Source organism: Elephas maximus, chromosome 9, assembly GCF_024166365.1.
Source record: "Elephas maximus indicus isolate mEleMax1 chromosome 9, mEleMax1 primary haplotype, whole genome shotgun sequence".
Classification (NCBI taxonomy): domain Eukaryota; kingdom Metazoa; phylum Chordata; class Mammalia; order Proboscidea; family Elephantidae; genus Elephas; species Elephas maximus.
This window is the reverse complement of record NC_064827.1, coordinates 10,768,112-10,789,979: the sequence shown is the minus strand read 5'-3', so window position 1 is coordinate 10,789,979 and position 21,868 is coordinate 10,768,112. Positions and strand designations below refer to the sequence as shown.

Genomic DNA, 21,868 nt, shown 5'->3' with positions numbered 1-21,868 from the left:
AATTTATTTGTTGAATGAAAGAATGAGTTTTCAAGATAATGGTAAATACATTAGAATTGGTTCTTAAATGGAGATTAGGTGCTAACATCAACATAAAAAACCAGAAACCCGGTGCTGTCAAGCCGATTCCAACTCATTGCGATCCTACAGGACAGAGTAGAACTGCCCCATAGGGTTTCCAAGGAGTGGCTGGTGGATTCGAACTACTGACCTTTTGGTTAGCAGCTGTAGGTCTCAACCACTGCACCACCAGGGCTCCTACGTTTAAGGCAAAAATCCAAAACTTTGATATTGCTCCAGGGAAAATGCCCCCCCCCCCGACATTTCTAGTGGGAAGGTAAATTCCTCCTTTGCCTATGGAGGACTTTTCTACAACTTCCATCAAAACGACAAATACACATACTCTTCCCTTCAGCAAACGCATGTCTATAATTTATCCTACAGACAAGAGTCGCCCATGTACAAGACAACATATGTGCACACTGCTATTCATTAGAGCATTGCTCAGAACCATCGAGGACTGGAACCAACCTAGATGTCCCCAGTAGAGGACTGGTCAGGTTAATTATGGTTCAGCAGCCGCACATAGAAATACTATGCGGCTATCGGAAAAAAAAAAAAAAAAAAAAAGACTCCCTAGGTGGTACCAATGGTTAACACGCTCTGCTGTTGACCAGAAAAGTTAGAAGTTCAAGTATGCCCAGATGTCCCCAGAAGAAAGGCCTGGCAATCTACTTCTGAAAAACCATCTATTGAAAACCCTGTGGAACACAGTTCTACTTGGACACATACGGGGCGCCATGATTCGGAGTCTATGGCAACTGGGTTTTTACCGTTTAGTTTTCAGAGAACAAGGGAGTTTGTATGCATTGATAGGGCAAGATCTTGAAGACCAATGACAGAAGCAGGATGCTGAACACTGTATGTGGCCTGCCACCATTCATATAAAAAAGGAGGCGAAAAAGGCACTTCATTGGTATGTATGTGCCTAAAAAATCCTTGAAGGATTTCAAATTGCTATTGTCAATTTGATTCCATATAGATTGATCTTAAAAGAATACAATGCTCAAGGCAGACATTCTTTACTAGTCAAGCTAAACTATTATTTGGTTTTAAGAAGACTTCAGGGGAAGCTCAAAGGGTTTTTAACGAAATAATTTTTTGTAAGTCCATCTGATTTAAAAAAAATGGGGGGTTGTTGAAAACATACACAGCAAAACATATATCAACAATTTCGACATGGACAATTCAATGATGCTGATGACATTCCTTGTTATGTAACCATTCTCATCTTCCTCTTCCAAATTTTTCCTCAGGACATGAACTCATTGCCCCCTAAGTTTCCTGTCTAACCTTTTGAGTTGCTGTTCTCAGTTTGATCCCATATATATAGTTCTTTAAAAGAGCTCAATAGTCAAGGCAGACATTCTCTAGTAATTAAGTTAAACTGTTTTTGATTTAAAGATGACTTCGGGGGATATTTTTGGTTTAAGGCTTAAGGTTTAAGGATTATCTCACGGCAACAGTTTCAGGAACTCGTTCAGCCTCAATGGCTTCAGAAATTCTGGATTCCATGAGAATTTGAAATCTTGTTCTAAATTTTTCCCCCTTTGATAATGATTCATCTATAGAATCTTTGATCCAAACATGCAGGAATGGTAACCAGGCGCCATCCAGTTCTTCTGGTCTCATGGCAAAGGAGGCATAATGAAATAGTTTTAATTAAATACATCTTTAAAGTTAGGGTTAAAAGCTGTCACCTTTAACACACATGCACACAGAGTTCTACACGCTCAGAATACCGAAGGGCCTGTTGACCTCCACATATTTAAGCTGCTCCAGTGAATAACAAACACCAGCTTGACATGAATGAAGCTTTAGTAAAGTGAATGCAAGTTATGCAGGCTGTTAGCACCAGCTAGGCCTCAATATTTGTCAAGACTCCCAGCGCACAAGAAAAAAAACCAACAGCTGGTATAGCAGACCTCAGCCTTAGTTTCCTGTGGTTCTCACCAGTGACTTCCTGTGGGCGTGCATGTGTGGCCCAGCTCCTCAGCACACGTACAAAATGCTTAACAACCCTGGGCCGTAGCACAGCAGCCAGGCAATTCCATACAAGGACTGCAATGAACGTTAGTCTGCTATCTAGTGGAAGAGTCCCCTGGAAGCCTCCCCCTGGCTTTCCTTGCCTAAGTCTGGGAAAAGGCCAGCACCCGGACTTCTTCAGCAGCAACAAAGTCTGCAGAAGGACAGGCTTCTACCCATTTTAAGATTTGTCCTATGTTTCTTCAATGTATTTACGTAGTGTGTGGTACAAAAATGCTACTCTTCTGTCTTGGCATAAAATTGAGGCTTTGAACTTTTCTGCTGTAAGGTTTATTAAAGCAGTGGTTCTAAATTTTTGGATTATATGGGCCAGTGTAATTTCAACAACAAAAGTTGGGAGGCCAATCTAGGATGTCCAACTTTATTTTGCCAAGTAAGAAACTAAACAATTCAGCAAACACATAGTGCTGTCACTATCACTTCATAAAGAAATGACATTTTAATTCTAAGAAAGGAGGAAGGCACTGTGAGGAAGGGACACTTCTTTTCCTATCTTGTTCTCTCCCCTCTTAATTCACCAAGAAGCAGTTAAAGATTGACCATGGGCCAGCAGTGGTTAAAGCAATCACATGCTAACTGAAAGGTCAGTGGTTCGAAACCACCAGTGGCTCAGTGGAAGAAAAATGTGACGACAGTCTGCTTCTGTAGAGATTTCCAGCCTTGGAAACCCATGGGGTCGCTTTGAGTCAGAGCTGACTCGATGGCAGTAGGATAATGGGATGGGGATATATATACATAGGTGGTTTCAGCAGTACATCGATGGGGAACTGCCAGAAATTCATGCTGGATTCAGAAGAGGACGTGGAACCAGGGATATCATTGCTGATGTCAGATGGATCTTGGCTGAAAGCAGAGAATACCAGAAAGATGTTTACCTGTGTTTCATTAACTACGCGAAGGCATTCAACTGTGTGGATCATAACAAACTATGGATAACGTTGCGAAGAATAAGAATTCAAGGACAATTAATTGTGCTCATGAGGAACCTGTACAGAGATCAAGAAGCAGTCGTTCAAACAGAACAAGGGGATACGGTGTGGTTTAAAGTCAGAAAAGGTGTGAGTCAGGGTTGTATGCTTTCACCATACTTATTCAATCTGTATACTGAGCAAATAATCTGAGAACTGGGCTATGTGAAGAAGAACAAGGCATCAGGATTGGAGGAAGACTCATTAACAACCAGCGATATGCAGATGACACAACCTTGCTTGCTGAAAGTGAAGAGGACTTGAAGCACTTACTGATGAAGATCAAAGACTACAGCCTTCACTATGGATTATACCTCAACATAAAGAAAACAAAAATCCTCACAACTGGACCAGTAAGCAACACTATGATAAATGGAGAAAAGATTGAGGTTGTCAAGGCTTTCCTTTTACTTGGATTCACAATCAATGTCCATGGAAGCAGCAGGCAAGAAATTAAACAATGCACTGCACTGGGCAGATCTGCTGCAAAAGACCTCTTTAAAGTATCAAAAAGCACAGCTATCACTTTAAGGACTAAGGTGCGCTGGACCGCTTCATGTGCATGTGAAAGCACGACAATGAATAAGGAAGACTGAAGAAGAATTGGTGCTTTTGAATTATAGTGTTAGTGAAGAATATTGAATAGACTATGAACTGCCAGAAAAACAAACAAATCTGTCTTGGAAGCAGTACAGCCAGAATGCTTCTTAGAAGCAAGGATGGCAAGACTACATCTCACATATTTCAGACACGTTATTAGGAGGGACTAGTTCCTGGAGAAGGACATCATGCTAGGTTAGAGGGTCAGAGAAAGAGGAAGATGCTCAATGAGATGAACTGACACAGTGGCTGCAGCAATGGGCTCAAACATAGCATCAATTGCGAGGATGGCACAGGACCAGGCAGTATTTCGTTCTGTTGTACACAGGGTCACTGTGAGTTGGAACCGACTCGACAGCGCCTAATAACAACAAATATATATGTAAGAGAGAGAGCGTGTGTGTGTGTGTGTGTGTGTGTGTGTGTACAGACCAAGAGAGAAAGAGAAAGATTTATCTTAAGGAAATGGCTCACACAGTTGTAGAGGTTGGCAAGGTCCAAGGCCATGGATCAGGCATCAGGCTGGAGGCTTCTCCTGACTAACACAGCTGCAGTGGCTGATGGACCCAAAATCAGCAAGTCAGATGGTGGCCCACTGGCTCACAGACTGTGGATGACGACAAACCCAAGATCAGCAGGTAAGACAGGAGGCTGCTGGCTCACAGGCTGTGGAGGCTGATACATTCCAAGACTGGCAGGCAAAGTGGCAGGCTGCCATCTGAAAGTCAGATGATGATGAGCCGGATGCCGGATCCAGAGCAAGCAAGCAAGCAAGCTTTGCCAGAGTGTCCATATATGTATTGGATGCAGGCTACACTCCCGAGCAAACGCCCCTTACAACTGACTGGCTGATCACATCAGATCACATCATGGAGGTTATTACATTATATCACAAAATAGAGGATAACTATATCATTATAAAACTGCCAAACTACATAATTACATAACTGCCAAACCACTGAGAATCTTGGTCCAGCCAAGTTGACATACAACCTTAACCATTACACCCGTCTTAGTCTGAAAATACTTATTTGCTAAGTACAATGGACATTTGCTGTTGTTAGCTGCCGTCAAGTCGATTTTGTCTCACGGCGACTCCTGTCTTCCAAGGCACCCCGGGGTGGGTTTAAACCACCAACCTTTCAGCTGTTTGTATCACCCAGGGTCTCCTATTGGTCATTTAGAATTATACGACGTGGGAGCTTGAAGAAGCCCTGGCCTCCATTTGGAGTTTCCCAGTTTGCAGATAAATCGAAGTCCGGGAGGGGGAAATAAGGGTCTAAGCCGGCCAGGAACAAACAGATGGGGAGATTAGTCTCACGCCAGAATAGCAAAGCAGTCTCAAGCAGAGGGATAAGCCTCAGCTTGTACCTGGCACTCCTCGGCTACTCAGGGAAGTTACTCTTTTTTCCTTTGGAGGATTCGGTTACAGACGTCAGGGGACTCCCTGCCCAAATATCCCAGACACTTCTCCATGCGGGCTTCACACCACAGGGTCTGGTAGCCAGTATTTCTCTTACAGATGGTTTCACTGGCTACAGAGGCCTTCTCATTTGCATGGGCTGTGAACACACAGCTTCTATATATGTGGTTTTGTTGGTGTTAGTTGTCAAGTCAGCTCCAGCTCATGGCGACCCCACGTACAACAACACAAAACGTTGCAGGTCCTGCACCACCTTCGCCATTGTCAGTATGCGTGAGTCCACTGTTGTGACTGCTGTGTATTCTGAGTGCCTTTCAACCTAGCGGGCTCATCTTCCAGCATCCTATCGGACGATATTCTTATTATAATCCATAACATTTTCACTGGCGAATTTTTGAAAGTCAGACTGCCAGGCCTTTCTTCCTAATCTGTCTTAGTCTGAAAGCTCTGCTGAAACCCATCCACCACATGTGACCTTACTGGTATTTTGAAATAGCTTCCAGCATTACAGCAACACCCAAGCCAGCGCTGTACAATAAACTGGGAGATAGTTATTGGCATGTGGTTTTAGAGTCTGATAAACAAGTACAGCTTTGGGGGCCCTAGGCAGAATGAGTCAGTACTCAGTAATGGGGGCAAAACTAGCTGGGTGACTCCAACACACTTTAGCATCTAGTGTTGGAGCTGAGACACAGACCTTCGGTGTTTTAGGGGTAGCACTTATATTTGGGTTAAGCTTCCTTTATTTCAAACTGTCAGTGCCAGTCGTGGGTTTGGGGCCTCTTGGCAAAGCCTGGGAAACAGTAACTCCTGGGTGACAGCAGTTGGTTTCACTAAAGGGTGCTAAATACCTGTACTTTTGTGCAGCAAGAATGACCACACACCTGTAAGGTAGGATAAGTAAAGGATGCTTTGTCCCAGTGCAGAGATGGTGACACCAAGACAAAGAAAATTTAAGTGGCAATACAGCTGGACAGGTGACACTGAAGCCTGGTGACAAATGAGTGGTAGAGCCCAGTCTTCAAGCTGGATCTAAGTCTGGGTCTGTAGAAGTGGCCTTGTTCCTGCTGTTAGCAGCCACTGTTTTATCTACAACTCGAGCTTCTGATCACAGCAGAGAATCTGGAGTCAAAAGATCAAGCTATGGTCCCGGTTCTCTCGCTCATCTACTTCGTGATTTTGGGAAGATCATAGAACCAGGTAGTTGAAAGTGATTTTATACCATCCTTCAAGTCTTAAAAGGGCCCATAGCTTTTCCGGCTACAGAATGAAATCAATCTAGAGCAAATATATAAAATATATATATATATATAGTATCTAAAAATAAGTTTGAGCATCTTAAAAAATAACAATAATGTCGTGCATCTTGTTGCTAAGGGAAATGGATTCCGCAGCTTCATGGCAGTAGTAAATTAAAACAACTCCCGCCACCTGGAGCTAGCAGTTCTCTATGACCCAGTTAAACCATTCGCTGTCTCAGGGCAACCCCACGCATGTCAGAGTAGAACTGTGCTCCATAGGGCTTTCAGTGGCTGATTTTGGGGAAACAGACCATCAGGACTTTCTTCCAAGGCTCCCCAGGGTAGACACGAACCTCCGCCTTTTGGTCAGCAGCTGAGCATGTTAACAGTTTGCACCACCCAAGGCCTCTGTGACCCTGACAGACATGTTGCATTTTAAGCTCCTAGAGCCTTCTGAATGTTCTAGGGGCTTACACGCAGGGCTGGTTCTGCCCACCCCTGGACTCCCATCCCCAGGAGTGTTTGTGAGAGCATTTGGGGGCAGTTTATTGAGATATAATTGGCATGCAATAAAAAGCACATTTTTTTTTTAAAGTTTTGACCGATATATACACTCATGAAACCATCATTACCATCTAGATATTTAGTTTATCCATCAGCCTGTGGGGACATGGTGATCGTCACCGTAACTAGGAGATGGTACTGGCATTTAGTGGACAGGTCTGAGGATAAGAAAAATCCTAAAACGTGTAGTCCTGATTCCGAAAAGCCAAGAGCACGTGCACTGGGCAATACCAGGCCAGCGCCTTTGCTGAGCAAATGAAGAGACCAAGGTCAGAGAGGAATCTGAGGCATGCCCATGAGGAAGCTGAGACATGGCCACAAGGAAGCTGAGACATGGCCGACATGTTTTTTCCTGTCACACTTTTCATCTAAATACATCCAGAGCCTGTGCATTATTTAAACAAACAGTATTTGGTATTTGGTGAAAGAAATTCTTGGTCTGAGTCAAAAGGTTGACATTTAAAGGCTGTAAATACTCTAAAATGGCATGTTTTAAATGTAAAAGTGGCTGTTTCTCGATAGGGTGGGTCAGCTAGGGATCCTTCCGCTCAAGGGCACTCCTGCACCTCAGCTGCTGCTGCCCTGGGTTATAGAGTGAAGGCAAGGACACACTTGCCAGGAATTACAGCTTTGGTCTCCTCTTTTTGCTGTTGTTAATTGCCGTTGAGTCAGTTCCAAATCACGGTGACCCCACGTACAACAGAACGAAACATTGCCCGGTTCTGCACCATCTTCATTACTGCTGGTAGGCTTAAGTCTAGTATTTCGGTGACTGTGTGTTCTGAGTGCCTTTCAGCATAGGGGCTCATCTTCCACCACTGTATCAGACAGTGTTCTCTCGTCATCCATAAGGTTTTCGCTGGCTGATTTTCAGAAGTAGATCACCAGGCATTTCTCCCTAGTCCGTCTTAGTCTGGAAGTTCTGCTGAAACCTGTCTACCATCGATGACCCTGCTGGTATTAGAAATGTCAGTGGCATAGCTTCTAGTATCACAGCAGCATGCTGGCCACCACAGGACGCACTGACAGACGGGGGGTAGAAGAGGCCATCATTTGTCTTCACCATGACAACGCATCAGGCTTACAATACATTGTCCATCAATAAAACGGATGAACTCAGAAAGTGCCTTTAAGTGTCTACCTGATGACGATCCTGTTTATATGCTTCTAAAGACAAGCACCTGCTACAGTGTCATATATAATTTAGATGCTGCTGTAGTTGTTGCTGGTTGTCATCAAGTCGGCTCCGACTCATGGCAGCCCCATGTACAACAGAATGAAACGCGGCCCAGTCCTGCACCATCTTCATGACCGTTGGTATGCTTGAGTCCATTGTTGTGGCTAGCTAAGGAGCAATCTGGTTTTATTTCTTCCAGTACTGATTTGTTCCTATATAGTCAATATTTTTGCCTACGCTGCAATTCAAATGTGTCAATTCATCTTTTTTTAATCATCGTCCAGCTTTCACATGCATATGAGGCAATTATAAATGTAATTCTGATATTTGAGATATTAAAAGAGTGAAACATTAGAATTTTATCAGTTGTAAGAATCATGCAATAACCCCAAGATCAGAATTTGGTGTCTACCAGAAAGACTGGCACTCTAAAATGGGACGTAGCGTGCTTGGCTGTGTGTGCTAAGAATCACCTGGGGCTTGTTAAAACAGATTGCTGGGTCCCACCCTCAGAGTTGCTGATTCAGCAGGTCTGGAGTGGAGCCCAAGAATCTGCATTTCTAACAAGTTCCCAGGGGCTGCTGAGGTTGCTGGTCTGGAGCCCATGGGCTTGGGCCACATCTTCCCCCTAATGCCTGTCAGTGCTGGTTGTGGTGGCAACACAGTGTGAGAGGAAGAAGGGATTAGCAAGGATGAAGCACCTGCCCTCATTCACACACCCGTCTTCAGGCTTAACCGCTCACGGCGCTCTGAGCTCCCTGCCAGCCACCATCCCACACACATCCTCCATTCCTCTGATTTGTAGCTGAAGGAAAAAAATAAGGGTGAAGTGCCTACGTAGGGGCCCAGGAAACCAGGAGGCAAAAATAAGGGTGAAGTGCCTATGTAGGGCCCAGGAGAGCCAGAACAACCTGCGTACACTTTTACAGGAATTATGAGCCCAGCAGATCATACTAGAAGATTAACACACATTCATGGCCTCCTGGCTTTAAACAGAAAAAGTGTAGTTGATACACACTTTTGTTTTGGAATGATAAACTGTTAGAAAACATTCAGACACTCTTTCCAAAAGATGGAAATGATTTAAACATCCATCAGCAGATGAATGAATAAAGGAAACGCAGTACCTACACACAATGGAATATTACTCAGCCATAAAAAGAATGAAGTCCTGATACAGTCTCCAATGGGGATGAACTTGGAGGACATTATGTGGAGCGAAATAAGCCGGACCAAAAAGGACAAATACTGTATGATCCCACTTATGTGCATGCAAATACCTGCAGATCTAAGGTTGACAGAGGTGGGTGGAGGGAGGGGAGAAACAGACTCACTGTTTAGGAAACACTGAGCTCTGTTAAGTGTGATGGAAACAGAAACACATGAACAATGATGGTTGCCAACATGATGAACACAATTAATGTTGCTGAATTGGACACATGAAGAATGTTGAAATGGAATGGAAGTATTTTGTTACCTACATATTTACCTCAATAAACACACACACATACACACACACAGAACAATTTCCACCCAGAGAAAGAAGAGTAGTATTGTGAGCAAATAGCATTATTTATTAGGCCTTGGAGTTGTCGATTTTCTGTCTGGAAACTAGTTCTCCTGGCTGCTAGAGGACCTTTGAGAAGCAAACTTCAGACCTTCCAGTAGATCAACTTGATTTTTCAGCTAACAGCATTTAAGGCTGTCTCTAGCTGATAGCTAAATTTCTTTTATTTATGTGTTCCTTTGACTCTGAGGAGTCCCTGGGTGATACAGTTAACACACAGCTGCCCAACAAAAGGTTGGAGGTTCAAGTCCACCCAGAGGTGCCTCAGAAAAAGGCCTGGTGATCTACTTCTGAAAAATCAGCCATTGAAAACCCCATGGAGCACAGTTCTACTCTGACACACACGGGGTCACCATGAGTCGAGGTTGACTTGATGGCAAATGGTTTACCAGCTGTGACTATGTAGCTGATTTCTAGGTTTTATTTCTAGAAAGTTGAACACTGTACACAGAGATAAATGTGTAAATGCCATTTCCCTAAAGATTAAAAAAAAAAAAAAATCAAGCAAAAAGACCACTAGGTGACCTTATCTCCACAGCCACTTTCACCCAAGTCCAGTAATACAGGATAGTAGAAATGGCTTATTTTGAAAAGAAAAAAAACAACTCATAGTGACCCTATAGGACAGAGCAGAAGTGCCCCATATGGTTTCCAAGGCTGTAAACTTTATGGAAGTAGAATGCCGCTTCTCTCACGGAGCAGCTGATGGGTTCGAACCATCAACCTTTCAGTTAGCAGCCAAGCACCAGGTGAACTGCTTAACCACTGCACCACCAGGGCTCTTTTGAAAAGAAAAAACTTATTTTAAATACAAATGTGTCTGTCAAGTCACTCCTCATAGCCCCAAAGGCAAAATAATCTCTCTCGAATTCCCGAATTGAATATCTCTGTTTTTACTTTCTAGACCATTTTATCTGAAAAATCCTGTTTGTATTGGTGACATTTCCAACTTAATAATAATGCTTCTCTTTCTATTCTAAGGTGATGATGTCGTTAGGTGCTATCGAGTCGGCTCTGACTCATAGCCACCCTACGCGTAACAGAATGAAACACATTGCCTCGTCCTGCACCATCCTCACGATCATTGCTATATTTGAGCCAATTGTTGCAGCCACTATGTCAGTCCATCTCCTTGAGGGTCTTCCTCCTTTTTGCTGACCCTCCACTTTACCAACCATGATGTACTTATCCAGAGACTGGTCCCTCCTGATGACACGTCCAAAGTATGTGAGACGAAGTCTCACCATCCTCCCTTCTAAGGAGCTTTCTTCCAAGACAGATTTTTTCATTCTTCTGGGACTCCATGATATATTCAATATTCTCCACCAACACAACAAATCAAAAGCATCAATTCTTCTTGTTCTTCCTTATTCATTGTCCAGCTTTCCCATGCATATGAGGCGACTGAAAACACCATGGCTTGGGTCAGGCACACCTTAGATCTTAACGTGACATTTTTGTTTTTTAATACTTTAAAGAGGTCTTTTGCAGCAGATTTGCCCAATGCAATGCATGGTTCGATTTCTTGACTGCTGCTTCCATGAGGGTTGATTGTGGATCCAAGTAAAATAAAATCCTTGACAGCTTCAATCTTTTCTCCATTTATCATGATGTTGCTCACTGGTCCAGTTGTGAGGATTTTTGTTTTCTTTATGTTGAGGTGTAATCCATACTGAAGGCTGTGGCCTTTGACTTTCATCAGCAAGTGCGACAAGTCCTCTTCTCTTCCAGGAAGCAAGGTTGTGTCATCTGCATAACACAGGTTGTTAATGAGTCTTCCTGGAATCCTGATGTCCCGTTCTTCTTTATATGGTCCAGCTTCTCTGATTATTTGCTCAACATATAGACTGAATAGGTATGGTGAAAGGATACAATCCTGACTCACACCTTTCCTGACTTTAAACCTCTCAGTATCCCCTTGTTCTGTTCAAATAATTGCCTCTTGATCTATGAACAGGTTCCTTATGAGCACAATTAAGTGTTCTAGAATTCTCATTCTTGGCAATGTTATCTATAATTTGTTATGATGATCCACACAATCAAATGCCTTTGCATAGTCAATAAAACACAGGCAAACACCTTACTGGTACTCTCTGCTTTCAGCTAGGATCCATCTGGCATCAGCAACGATATCCTTCGTTCCACGTCCTCTTCTGAATTCGGCTTAAATTTCTGGCAGTTCTCTCTCGATGTAGTGCTGCAACTGTTTTTGAGTGAACTTTAGCAAAATTACTTGTGTGTGATATTAATGATATTGTTCAATAAGTTCCACATTTGGTTGGATAAGCTTCCATGGGAATAGGCATAAATGTGGGTCTCTTTATGTCAGTGGGCCAGGTAGCTGTCTTCCAAATTTCTTGACATAGACAATTGAGCACTTCCAGTACTGCATCCATTTGTTGAGACAACTCAATTGGGACTCGGTCAATTCCTGGAGCCTTGTTTTTCACCAATGCCTTCAGTGCATCTTCCTTCAGTACCGTCGGTTCTTGATCATATGATACCTCCTGAAATGACTGAACATTGACCAGTTCTTTTTGGTACAGTGACTCTGTGTATTCCTTCCATCTTGTTTTGATGCTTCTTGTGTTGTTTACTATTTCCCCACAGAATCCTTCACCATTCCAACTCAAGGCCTGAATATTTTCTCCAGTTTTTCAGGTTGAGAAATGCCAAGCATGTTTTTCCCTTTTGGTTTTCTAACTCCAGGTCTTTGCACATGTCATTATAACACTTTACTTTGTCTTCTCAAGCTGCCCTTTGAAATCTTCTGTTCAGCTCTCTTACTTCAGCATTTCTTTCATTCACTTTAACTATTTGATGTCGAAGAGCAAGTTTCAGAGTCTCTTCTGACACCCATTTTGGTCTTTTCTTTTTTTCCTGTCATTTTAATGACCTCTTGTCTTCTTCATATATGATGTCCTTGATGTCATTCCACAACTTGTCTGGTCTTCGGTCATTAGTGTTCAATGCATCGAATCTATTCTTGAGATGGTCTCTAAATTCAGGTGGGATATATTTTGGCTCTCGTGGACTTGTTCTACTTTTCTTCAGCTTCAACTTGAACTTGCATACAAGCAATTGATGGTCTGTTCTTCAGCTGGTCCCTGGCCTTGTTCTAACTAATGATCTGACTGATGATACTGAGCTTTTCCATCATCTCTTTTCACAGATGTAGTTGATTTGATTCCTGTGTATTCCATCCAGCAAGGCCCACATGTACAGTTGCTGTTTACGTTGTTGAAAAAAAGGTATTTGCAATGAAGTCATTGGTCTTGCAAAATTCTATTTTGAGATATTCAGTGTCATTTCTATTACAGAGGCCATATTTTCCAACTACCAATCCTTCTTTTTTGTTTCCAACTTTTGCATTCCAATCATCAGTAATCATCGATGCATCCTGATTGCATGTTCAATCAATTTCAGACTGCAGAAGTTGGAAAACAAATCTTCAATTTCTTCATCTTTGGCCTTAGTGGTTGGTGGATAAATTTGAATAATAGTTGTATTAGCTGGTCTTCCTTGTAGGTGTATGGATATTATCACTGACAGCGTCGTACTTCAGGATAGATCTTGAGATGTTCTTTTTGATGATGAATGCAACACCATTCCTCTTTAATTTGTCATTCCCGGTTTAGTAGACCATATGGCTGTCTGATTCAAAATGGCCAACAGGAGTCCATTTCGGCTCACTAATGCCTGAGATATCAATGTTTATGTGTTCCTTTTCATTTTTTGACAACTTCCAATTTTCCTAGATTCATACTTCGTACATTCTATATTCCAATTATAAATGCATGTTTGCAACTGTTTCTTCTCATTTTGAGCCATGCCACATCAGCAAATGAAGGTCCTGAATGCTTGACTCCTTTCACGTTATTAAAGTCAACTTTACTTTGAGGAGGCAGCTCTTCCCCAGTCATCTTTTGAGTGCCTTCCAACCTGAGGGGCTCATCTTCTGGCACTATATCAGACAATGTTCCACTGCTCTTCATAAGGTTTTCACTGGCTAATTTTCTTCAGAAGTAGACTACCAGGTCCTTCTTCCTAGTCTGTCTTAGTCTGGAAGCTCATCTGAAACCTGTTCACCATGGGTGATCCTACTCGTATTTGAAAAACAGTAGCATAGCTTCCAGCATCACTGCAGCATGCAAGCCCCAACAGTACAACACACTGACAGATGCGTGACGGAAGGTGACGATAGCCTTGTTTATCTATTTTATAAATTTTTTTTCCCAAAATATGACAACAATTAGAGGCTATATGTATGAGTAACTTTGGTGCTTTGGCAAATATGGTGTCAAAATAGCAAGGATCTCAGGTTTTCTGGAGGAGAGTTAAGTTAAAGTCATCAAGAAACAGGAGCTGCAAGACTGAACTCAGATCGAGGTCCATTTGTTCCCTACCCCCTCGCCCGGCACAATGGGTGTTTCTTGGAAGTCTTCTCTTTTTAAACCCATGGCAGACATTACTCTTTGATTACCTCATTCTTTCCCACTGAATCTTAAAATCTTTTTTCATATAGTCTTCCAGACATTCTTCAGAACAAATTACAACTGGCCCATAGGATGAAATCCATCTACCATCTCCATATAAAAAAATAATCCAATCTATCTTTGCAATGAAAACAATCATTTTGGCTGATTTTGGCCCTGCCAAAAGCTCCAATACTCACATCAATATGAGTACAGGGTGAAAATGTCCTTCACTACGCAGATGTCACCAGGAAGGTGTCTTAGCATGGAAATCATCACAAATAAAAATGTTCTTACCTGGGTAGAAACACACTTTCCACCACATAAAAGTCTTGCATGAGAACATCTCGGTCTGGCTTGGAAGTGAGATTACCCACCGTGTATCCTATTCCCAACTGGATAGCACCTTTAATAGCAGATGATGCAGTCTGCAAAGAAAACAAGGGTCACAGCATTAGTCTTAAGGGTCAGGGACTCGTTCAATGTCACACACAGCAAAAAGAGGAGTGTGAGATCAGATCTCCTCTCTTGTTCCTGAGCAACACGGAAGCTGATGTCTGGAAAGATGACCTATTGCTGCTTCTTTTTTTTTTAAATCTCAATTTTATTGAGATCTTTTTTTTTTTTTTTTTTTGGTGAAAATACACACAGTCATATACCATTTCAAACTATTTCTACATGCACAAGTCAGTGACATTGATTACATTCTTCAAGTTGTACAAATATTCCCACCACCCTTCTCTGAATTGTTCCACCACCACTGACTTAGACTCACTGTCCCCTAAGCTTCCCGTCTAACCTTTCCAGTTACTGTTGTCAATTTGATCTCAAATAGATAATTCTTTGAAAGAGCACAATGCTCAAAGTAGGCATACTTAAGATAAACTATTGCTTGGTTCAAAGTAGACTTGAGGGGATATTTTTGGTTTAAGGCTTAATTTTAAAGATTATCTCAGGGCAGTAGTTTCAGGGGTTCATCCCATCTCAACAGCTCCAGAAATTCTAGCTTCCACCAAAAATCTAAAATTCTGTTCCACATTCTTCTGCCTCATGATCAAGATTCTTCTGTAGAATCTTGGATCAAAACAATCAGTAATGGTACGTGGGCACCAGTCAGTTCTTCTGGTCTCACAGCAAGGGGGCAGTTGTTCATGGTTCTTTGGTGTCAAAAGCTATGAAGAAATAAATAAATGAACAAATAAAGCAATTGAGCGGAGGGGAGATGGGTCTTGGATTTGCCAAATGAAAGTGCTAAATCTAAAAGTTTTTTTTTTCCTATAAAATAAATGATCTTTATTATATGCACTTAAGTCAGGATTTCTCAATCTTGACACTGCTGACACTTTGGTCCAGATAATTCCTTGTTGTTGGGAGGCTGTCCTGTGCATTGTAGTATGTTTAGCAGCATCTCTGGTCTCCACCCACTAGATGCCCTCCCCTCCTCAGAAGGTGGAAACATGTCCCGGTGTTCTTCTTTTTTCACACGCCATTTGGCTTAAGATGGGAAAAGATCAAGACTCAAGCCCTAGTGCATCAAGTGCTTTAAAAAAAAAAAAAAAATGTTTGCTATTTTAATACTCCCTGTTCTGAGACAACAGCTCTGAAATGCCACCGATTGGCGTCACTGACCTTTTGTACTAGTTGCTCTGGCCTCTGAAGGCTGAGATGGATATTTCTCATTTCAACCTCACACAAAAATTCAAAAGGCATCTCTACTCCCACCCAACACTCGGAGCAGAGTGGCACAAGATGTGACATGAGCACTTTCCAGAAGATCCAATACCCTATAATGTTCTGGACCAGCGCTACCAACAGACTCCCAGGCCCTCCAAATACCTTTTCCTCCCCCACCTCCACCCTGAGTCTGCTTCTCAGAACAATTTGTGTTTCTGCTTACTTCATATAATTCATGACATCACCATGATAACAGTTATTTACCACTTTTTGGCAGGAACAACCCGTTAAATGGGTGGAGAACCCAATTCTGTGTTGACCCTGTCTTGGCAACAGAAGGTGGTTGAAGAAGAACTGACACATTTGAATTATGGTGTTGGCAAAGAATACTGAATGTACCATGGAGTGCCAGAAGAACAGACAATTCTGTCTTGAAAGAAGTACAGCTAGAACGCTCCTTAGAAGCAAGGATGGTGAGAATTCACCTCATGTACTTTGGACAGGTTATCAGGAAGGATCAATCTCTGGAGAAGGTCATCATGCTTAGTGAAAAAGAGGAAGACCCTCAATGAGATAGATTGATACAGTGGCTGCAACAATGGGCTCAAACATAGCGATTGTGAGGATGGTGCAGGACCAGGCAGTATTTTGTTCTGTCATACATGGGGTGGCTATGAGTTGGAGATGACTCAACAGCACCTAACAATAACACCAAAGTTTTGGGTAGGCTATATTTGATATTTTCAAACTTCACAGAGTATTGGGGGTGTAAGGAGTTTGTTGTTAAAACACATAATTTATAATTCAGAAAATCTATGGTGAAGGCCCAGAATATGCTCCTGCTCTACCCAAACCCATTGCCACTGCCCAATTCTAACTCACAGTGACCCGATAGCACAGAACAGAACTGCACCATAGGGTTTCCAAGGCTGTAGTCTTTATGGAAGTAGACTGCCACACCTTTCTCCCATGGAGTGGCTGGTAGGTTGAAACTGCCAACCTTTCAGTTAGCAGCAGAGCACTTAACCACTGTACCACCAGGCCTCCATGTTCTTGCTCTGAAAAGGACTAAAAACAAATCTCTCTCCTAAGATCTAAGATTCATATGGTCCCCAAAGGAATAAAATTTTGGAAAGGACCCCATTTAAATCTGTTTAGTTAAACCAGAACAAAAAAAGATTTGTAATAATATTACTTCCCTTCCAGGTCCCTTAAAATGCAAGGGCTTTGCAACCTACTTGTGGTGTGAGAGTGTTCTGGCATGCCCTGCTGACCAGCTGCCACCCCACCTGCCAACCTGCTGAGTAGTGCGAGAATGCTCTGGCATGCCTGGGCATCTATCCACCACCCCCCACACTGATCTAACAAGCAGCAGCAGAGCTCTTCAGTGCTCCTAGACACCTGCCGCACCCCCTGGCTGCCACCCTGCCCACCCAGTGAGTGGCTGTGAATGCCCCTCATGCCACTGAACTGACAATAGGTGGTGACCAGTGCCTGACCAGCCCACCCACAGTGGTTCACACACCCACTGAAAACTGACGTGGATTCACCCTGCCCACTGCTGCCCTGCCCACTCAGAGACAGGTGGTGAGTGCTCCTGTGCTGCCAGACAAGCAATCAGCAAAGCATGCCTGTCCCACCCTCCCTGATACATCAAAACAAAACAAAAAATCAGGATGAAATGACAAACATACAATCAATCAATACATAAAATGACACCTTAGTACCTCAGAGACCAAAAAAAAAAAAAAAAGGCAAATCATACAAAGAAACAAGACAAGATGACTCAAATATATGACCAAAAAAAGTGGCAGAAAACCTTCCTGAAGAACTGGTAATAGAATTATCTGATAAGGAATTCAAAAGACTTATATACAAGGTCTTCAAAGAGATCAAGGAAAATACAAACAAAACCAAAGAAGAATTCAGGAACACAATACAAGAACAAGATGGCAAAATAAATAGACAATTAGAAACCATACAAAAATAATAACTAGAAATCCAGAAGATTAACAATAAAATATCAGAAATGGATAATTCAAAAGAAGGACATGCAAGTAGAATCACAGCAATAAAGGAAAGAATCAGCAAAACAGGGGAAAAATCCCTTAATACTAATTTGTTTGGGGAACAATCAGAAAAAAAGAATGAAGAAAGCCTAAGAGTTATGTGGGATACTACCAAGAGAAAGAATTTATGCATAAGTGGAATTCCAGAAGACAAGGAAGAAAAAAAAAAGCACAGACAGAATTTTTGAAGATTTATTGACAGAAAACTTCCCTACTATCATGAAAGACAAGAAGGTTTCCATCCATGAAGCTCAATGAACCCCATACTGGATAGACACCAAAAGAAAACATCAAGATACATCATAATCAACCTTTCCAAAACCAAAAACAAAGAAAGAATTCTGAAAGCAGCTCATGAAAAATGAAATATCACCTATAAAGAGGCATCAATAAGATTAAGCACTGAATTCTCACCAGAAACCACACAGGCGAGAAGACAGTGGAATGATATATACAAAACCCTAAAAAATAAATAAAATTGCCAACCAAGAATCAAAATTGTCTTTCAAATATGATGGCAAAGCTAGAACATTTTCAGATATACAGATATCAAGGGAATTGGTAAAAACTAGACCAACTTTACAAGAAACATTAAAGGGAGTTCTTCGGACAGAAAGCCAATGACATCAGACAACAACCTGAGATCAAGACACATGACAGTATTACCAAAATTCCAACCCTGACAATTCTCAAATATAACATAAAACTGAAAACAGGGAACCAGAGATATCAATCTGGAAATCATGACAACTTCAAAACAAAAAGAGGAAATAAATGGCATAGTTATAGAATTTCCATTTGCAGAGAAAGCCAAAGGTGATTTCAGACATAACAGACTGTTTTAAACTTAGGAAAAGAAAGATAAGTTTCAGAGTAACCACAAAGAAAATAAATAAACCTACTTACCAAAAAAAAAAAAAAAAAGACTCTGCAAACATAAACTCAACAGCAACAAAGGAATGAAAAAGAAAATCCACAAACAAAAAGAACTCAGCACAGAAAATTAAGCAGAACAAAGAAACCATTGCACCACAATAAAAAACCCATTGCCGTCAAATCAATTTCGACTCATAGCAACCCTATAGGACAGAGTAGAACTGCCCCACAGAGTTTCCAAGGAGTGCCTGGGTGGATTCAAACTGCCAACTTTTGGCTAGCAGCCCTAGCACTTAACTACTGTGGCACCAGGCAGGAGTAAATTCACACCTAACGATAATCACAATGAATACAAATGGTTTAAATGCACCAGTCAAGAGATAAAGAGTGGCAGAATGGATTAAAAAACATGACCCATCAATATGTTGCCTACAGGAGACACATCTTACACACAAGGACATAAATACGTTAAAATCAAAGGATGGAAAAAATATATATCAAGCAAACAGCAACCAAAAGAGAGCAGAAGTGGTAATAATCTCTGATAAAATAGACTTTAAGTGAAAATCCATTATTAGAGACAAGGAGGGGCATGACACAATGATTAAAGGATCAATCTACAAGAGGACATAACCACAATACATATTTATGCTCCCAATGAAAGAGCTTCAAAATATATAAAACAAGCTCTAACAGAACTGAAAGTTGAAATAGACAGTTCTACAATAATAGTAGGAGTCTTTAACAAACCACTTTTGACATCGAACAGAAAAACTAGAAAGAAACTCAAAAAAGATACAGAGTATCTACATAACACAATTGACCAACTAGATCTCACAGACATACAGAACACACCACCCAACAGCAGCACAGTACACATACTTCTCCAGTGTACATGGATCGGTCTCCAGAATAGGCCAATATTAGGTCACAAAGCAAGCCTCAATAAATTCAAGAGCACTGAAATAATGCAAAGCATCTTCTCTGATCATAATGCTATAAAACTAAAATTCAATAACTGAAAGAGGAAGGGAAAAAAACACATGGAAACTGAGTAACACCTTACTTAAAAAGTGTTGGGTAACAGAAGAAATTAAAAATGAAATTTAGAAGTTTTTCTGGAATCAAACGAGAATGAAAACACAACATACCAAAACCTTTGGGACACAGCAAAAGCCATACTCAGAGGAGAATTTACAACAATAAATGCACACATCAAAAAAGAAAATAGGGCCCAAATCAATAGTTTAGCCCTACAACTTGAACAAACGGAGGAGTAGGAAGAGAAGTTCACAGTCACCAGAAAGAAGGGAATAATAAAGAGCAGAGCAAGAATAAATGAAATAGAAAAGAGAAAAACAATAGAAAGACTCAACAAGACTAGAAGTTGGTTCTTTGAGAGGATCAATAAAATTGACAAACCACTGGCCAAACTGACAAATGAAAAAAACCAGAAGATGCAAATAACCAAAATAAGAAATGAGATGGGTGACATTATGACAGAACCAACTGAGATAAAAAGGATCATAACAGAATATCATAAAAAATTACACTCCAACAAATTTGAAAACCTAGAAGAGACGAACAAATTTCTAGAAACACACACCTACCTACCTAACACAAATAGAGGCAGAAAATTTGAACAGACCCCAGACAAAAGAAGAAATAGAAGATGTCATGAAAAAATAAAAATAAAAACTTTCAACGAAGAGAAAGCCCTGACCTAGACAGGTTCCGTGAAGAATTCTACCAAAAATTCAGAGAAAAGTTGACACCAATTCTACTCAAACTATTCTAGAACATAGAAAAGGAAGGAACACTACCTAATTCATTCAATGAACCCAGTATAACCCTGATAACAAAGAAAGGCAAAGACACCACTAAAAAAGAAAATCACAGACCAATAATCTCTCATAAATATAGATGCAAAAATTCTCAAGAAAATTCTAGCCAACAGAATTCAACAACATTTCAGAGACACAAGGATGGTTTAACATTAGAAAATCAATCCACCACATAAATAAAACAAAGATAAAGAGTCACATGATCATCTCAATGCAGAAAAGACATTCAATAAAATCCAACACACTTTCCTGATAAAAACTCTCTTCAAAATTGGAATAGAAGGGAAAATCCTCAACATAATTAGAGCCATATATGTAAAACCGAGCAAAGGTGTCACTTTGAGGACTAGGGTGTTCCTGACCCAAGCCATGGTATTTTCAATCACCTCATATGCATTTAAAAGCTAGACAATGAAAAAGGAAGACCAAAGAAGAATTGATGCCCCTGAATCATGGTGCTGGCAAACAATATTGAATATACCATGAACTGCCAAAAAACCAAAACTGTCTTGGAAGAAGTACAGCCAGAATGCTCATTAGAAGCAAGGATGGCAAGACTTCCTCTCACATACACTGGACATGTTATCAGGAGTGACCAGTCCCTAGAAAAGGACATCATGCTTGGTAAAGTAGAGGGTCAGCGAAAAAGAGGAAGACTTTCAATGAGATGGACTGATACAGTGGCTGCAACAATGGACTCAAACATAGCAACAATTGTGATGATGGTGCAGGACCAGGCAATGTTTCACTGTGTTGTACACAGGGTCGCTATGAGTCGGAACCTATCTGATAGCACCTGTTGCTGCTGTCGTTAGGTGCCGTCGAGTCAGTTCCGATGTGTGGGGGTGACGGTACCTAACAACATGCTAAACCAACATCCAACATTACTCTCAATGGAGAAAGATTGAGTTTTACCCCTGAGAAAAAGAATGAGACAAGGATGCCCTTTATCACCACTCTTATTCAATATTGCACTGGAAGTTCTACCTAGGGCAATAAAGGAAATAAAGGGTGTGCAAATTGTAAAGGAAGACGTAAACTATCCTTGTTCATGTATGACATGTTTCTATACATAGAAAATCCCAGAGGTTCTATAAGGAAGTTACTGGAACTAGTAGAAGGACTCAGCAAAGTGGCAAGGTACAAGATCAACACAGAGAGATCAGCTGGGTTTCCCTATACTATGAAAGAAGACTCTGAAAAGAAAATCAAGAAAACAATACCATTTATAATAGCTCCAAAAGGATAAAATACCTAGGAATAAACCTAACTAAGGATGTAGAA

General features: G+C 41.2%; 1 protein-coding gene across 5 annotated transcripts in view; it reads right to left on the bottom strand.

The window, feature by feature from the left end:
• Nucleotides 1–21,868, bottom strand: part of PIP5K1B (phosphatidylinositol-4-phosphate 5-kinase type 1 beta) — a 373,029-nt gene that overhangs the window by 183,397 nt on the left and 167,764 nt on the right. For all 5 annotated transcript variants that reach the window (XM_049896709.1, XM_049896708.1, XM_049896712.1 and 2 more), the window contains one exon: nucleotides 14,419–14,549. In XM_049896709.1, coding sequence (XP_049752666.1) covers nucleotides 14,419–14,549 — 131 coding nt within the window. The remainder of the gene's footprint in view (nucleotides 1–14,418; nucleotides 14,550–21,868) is intronic.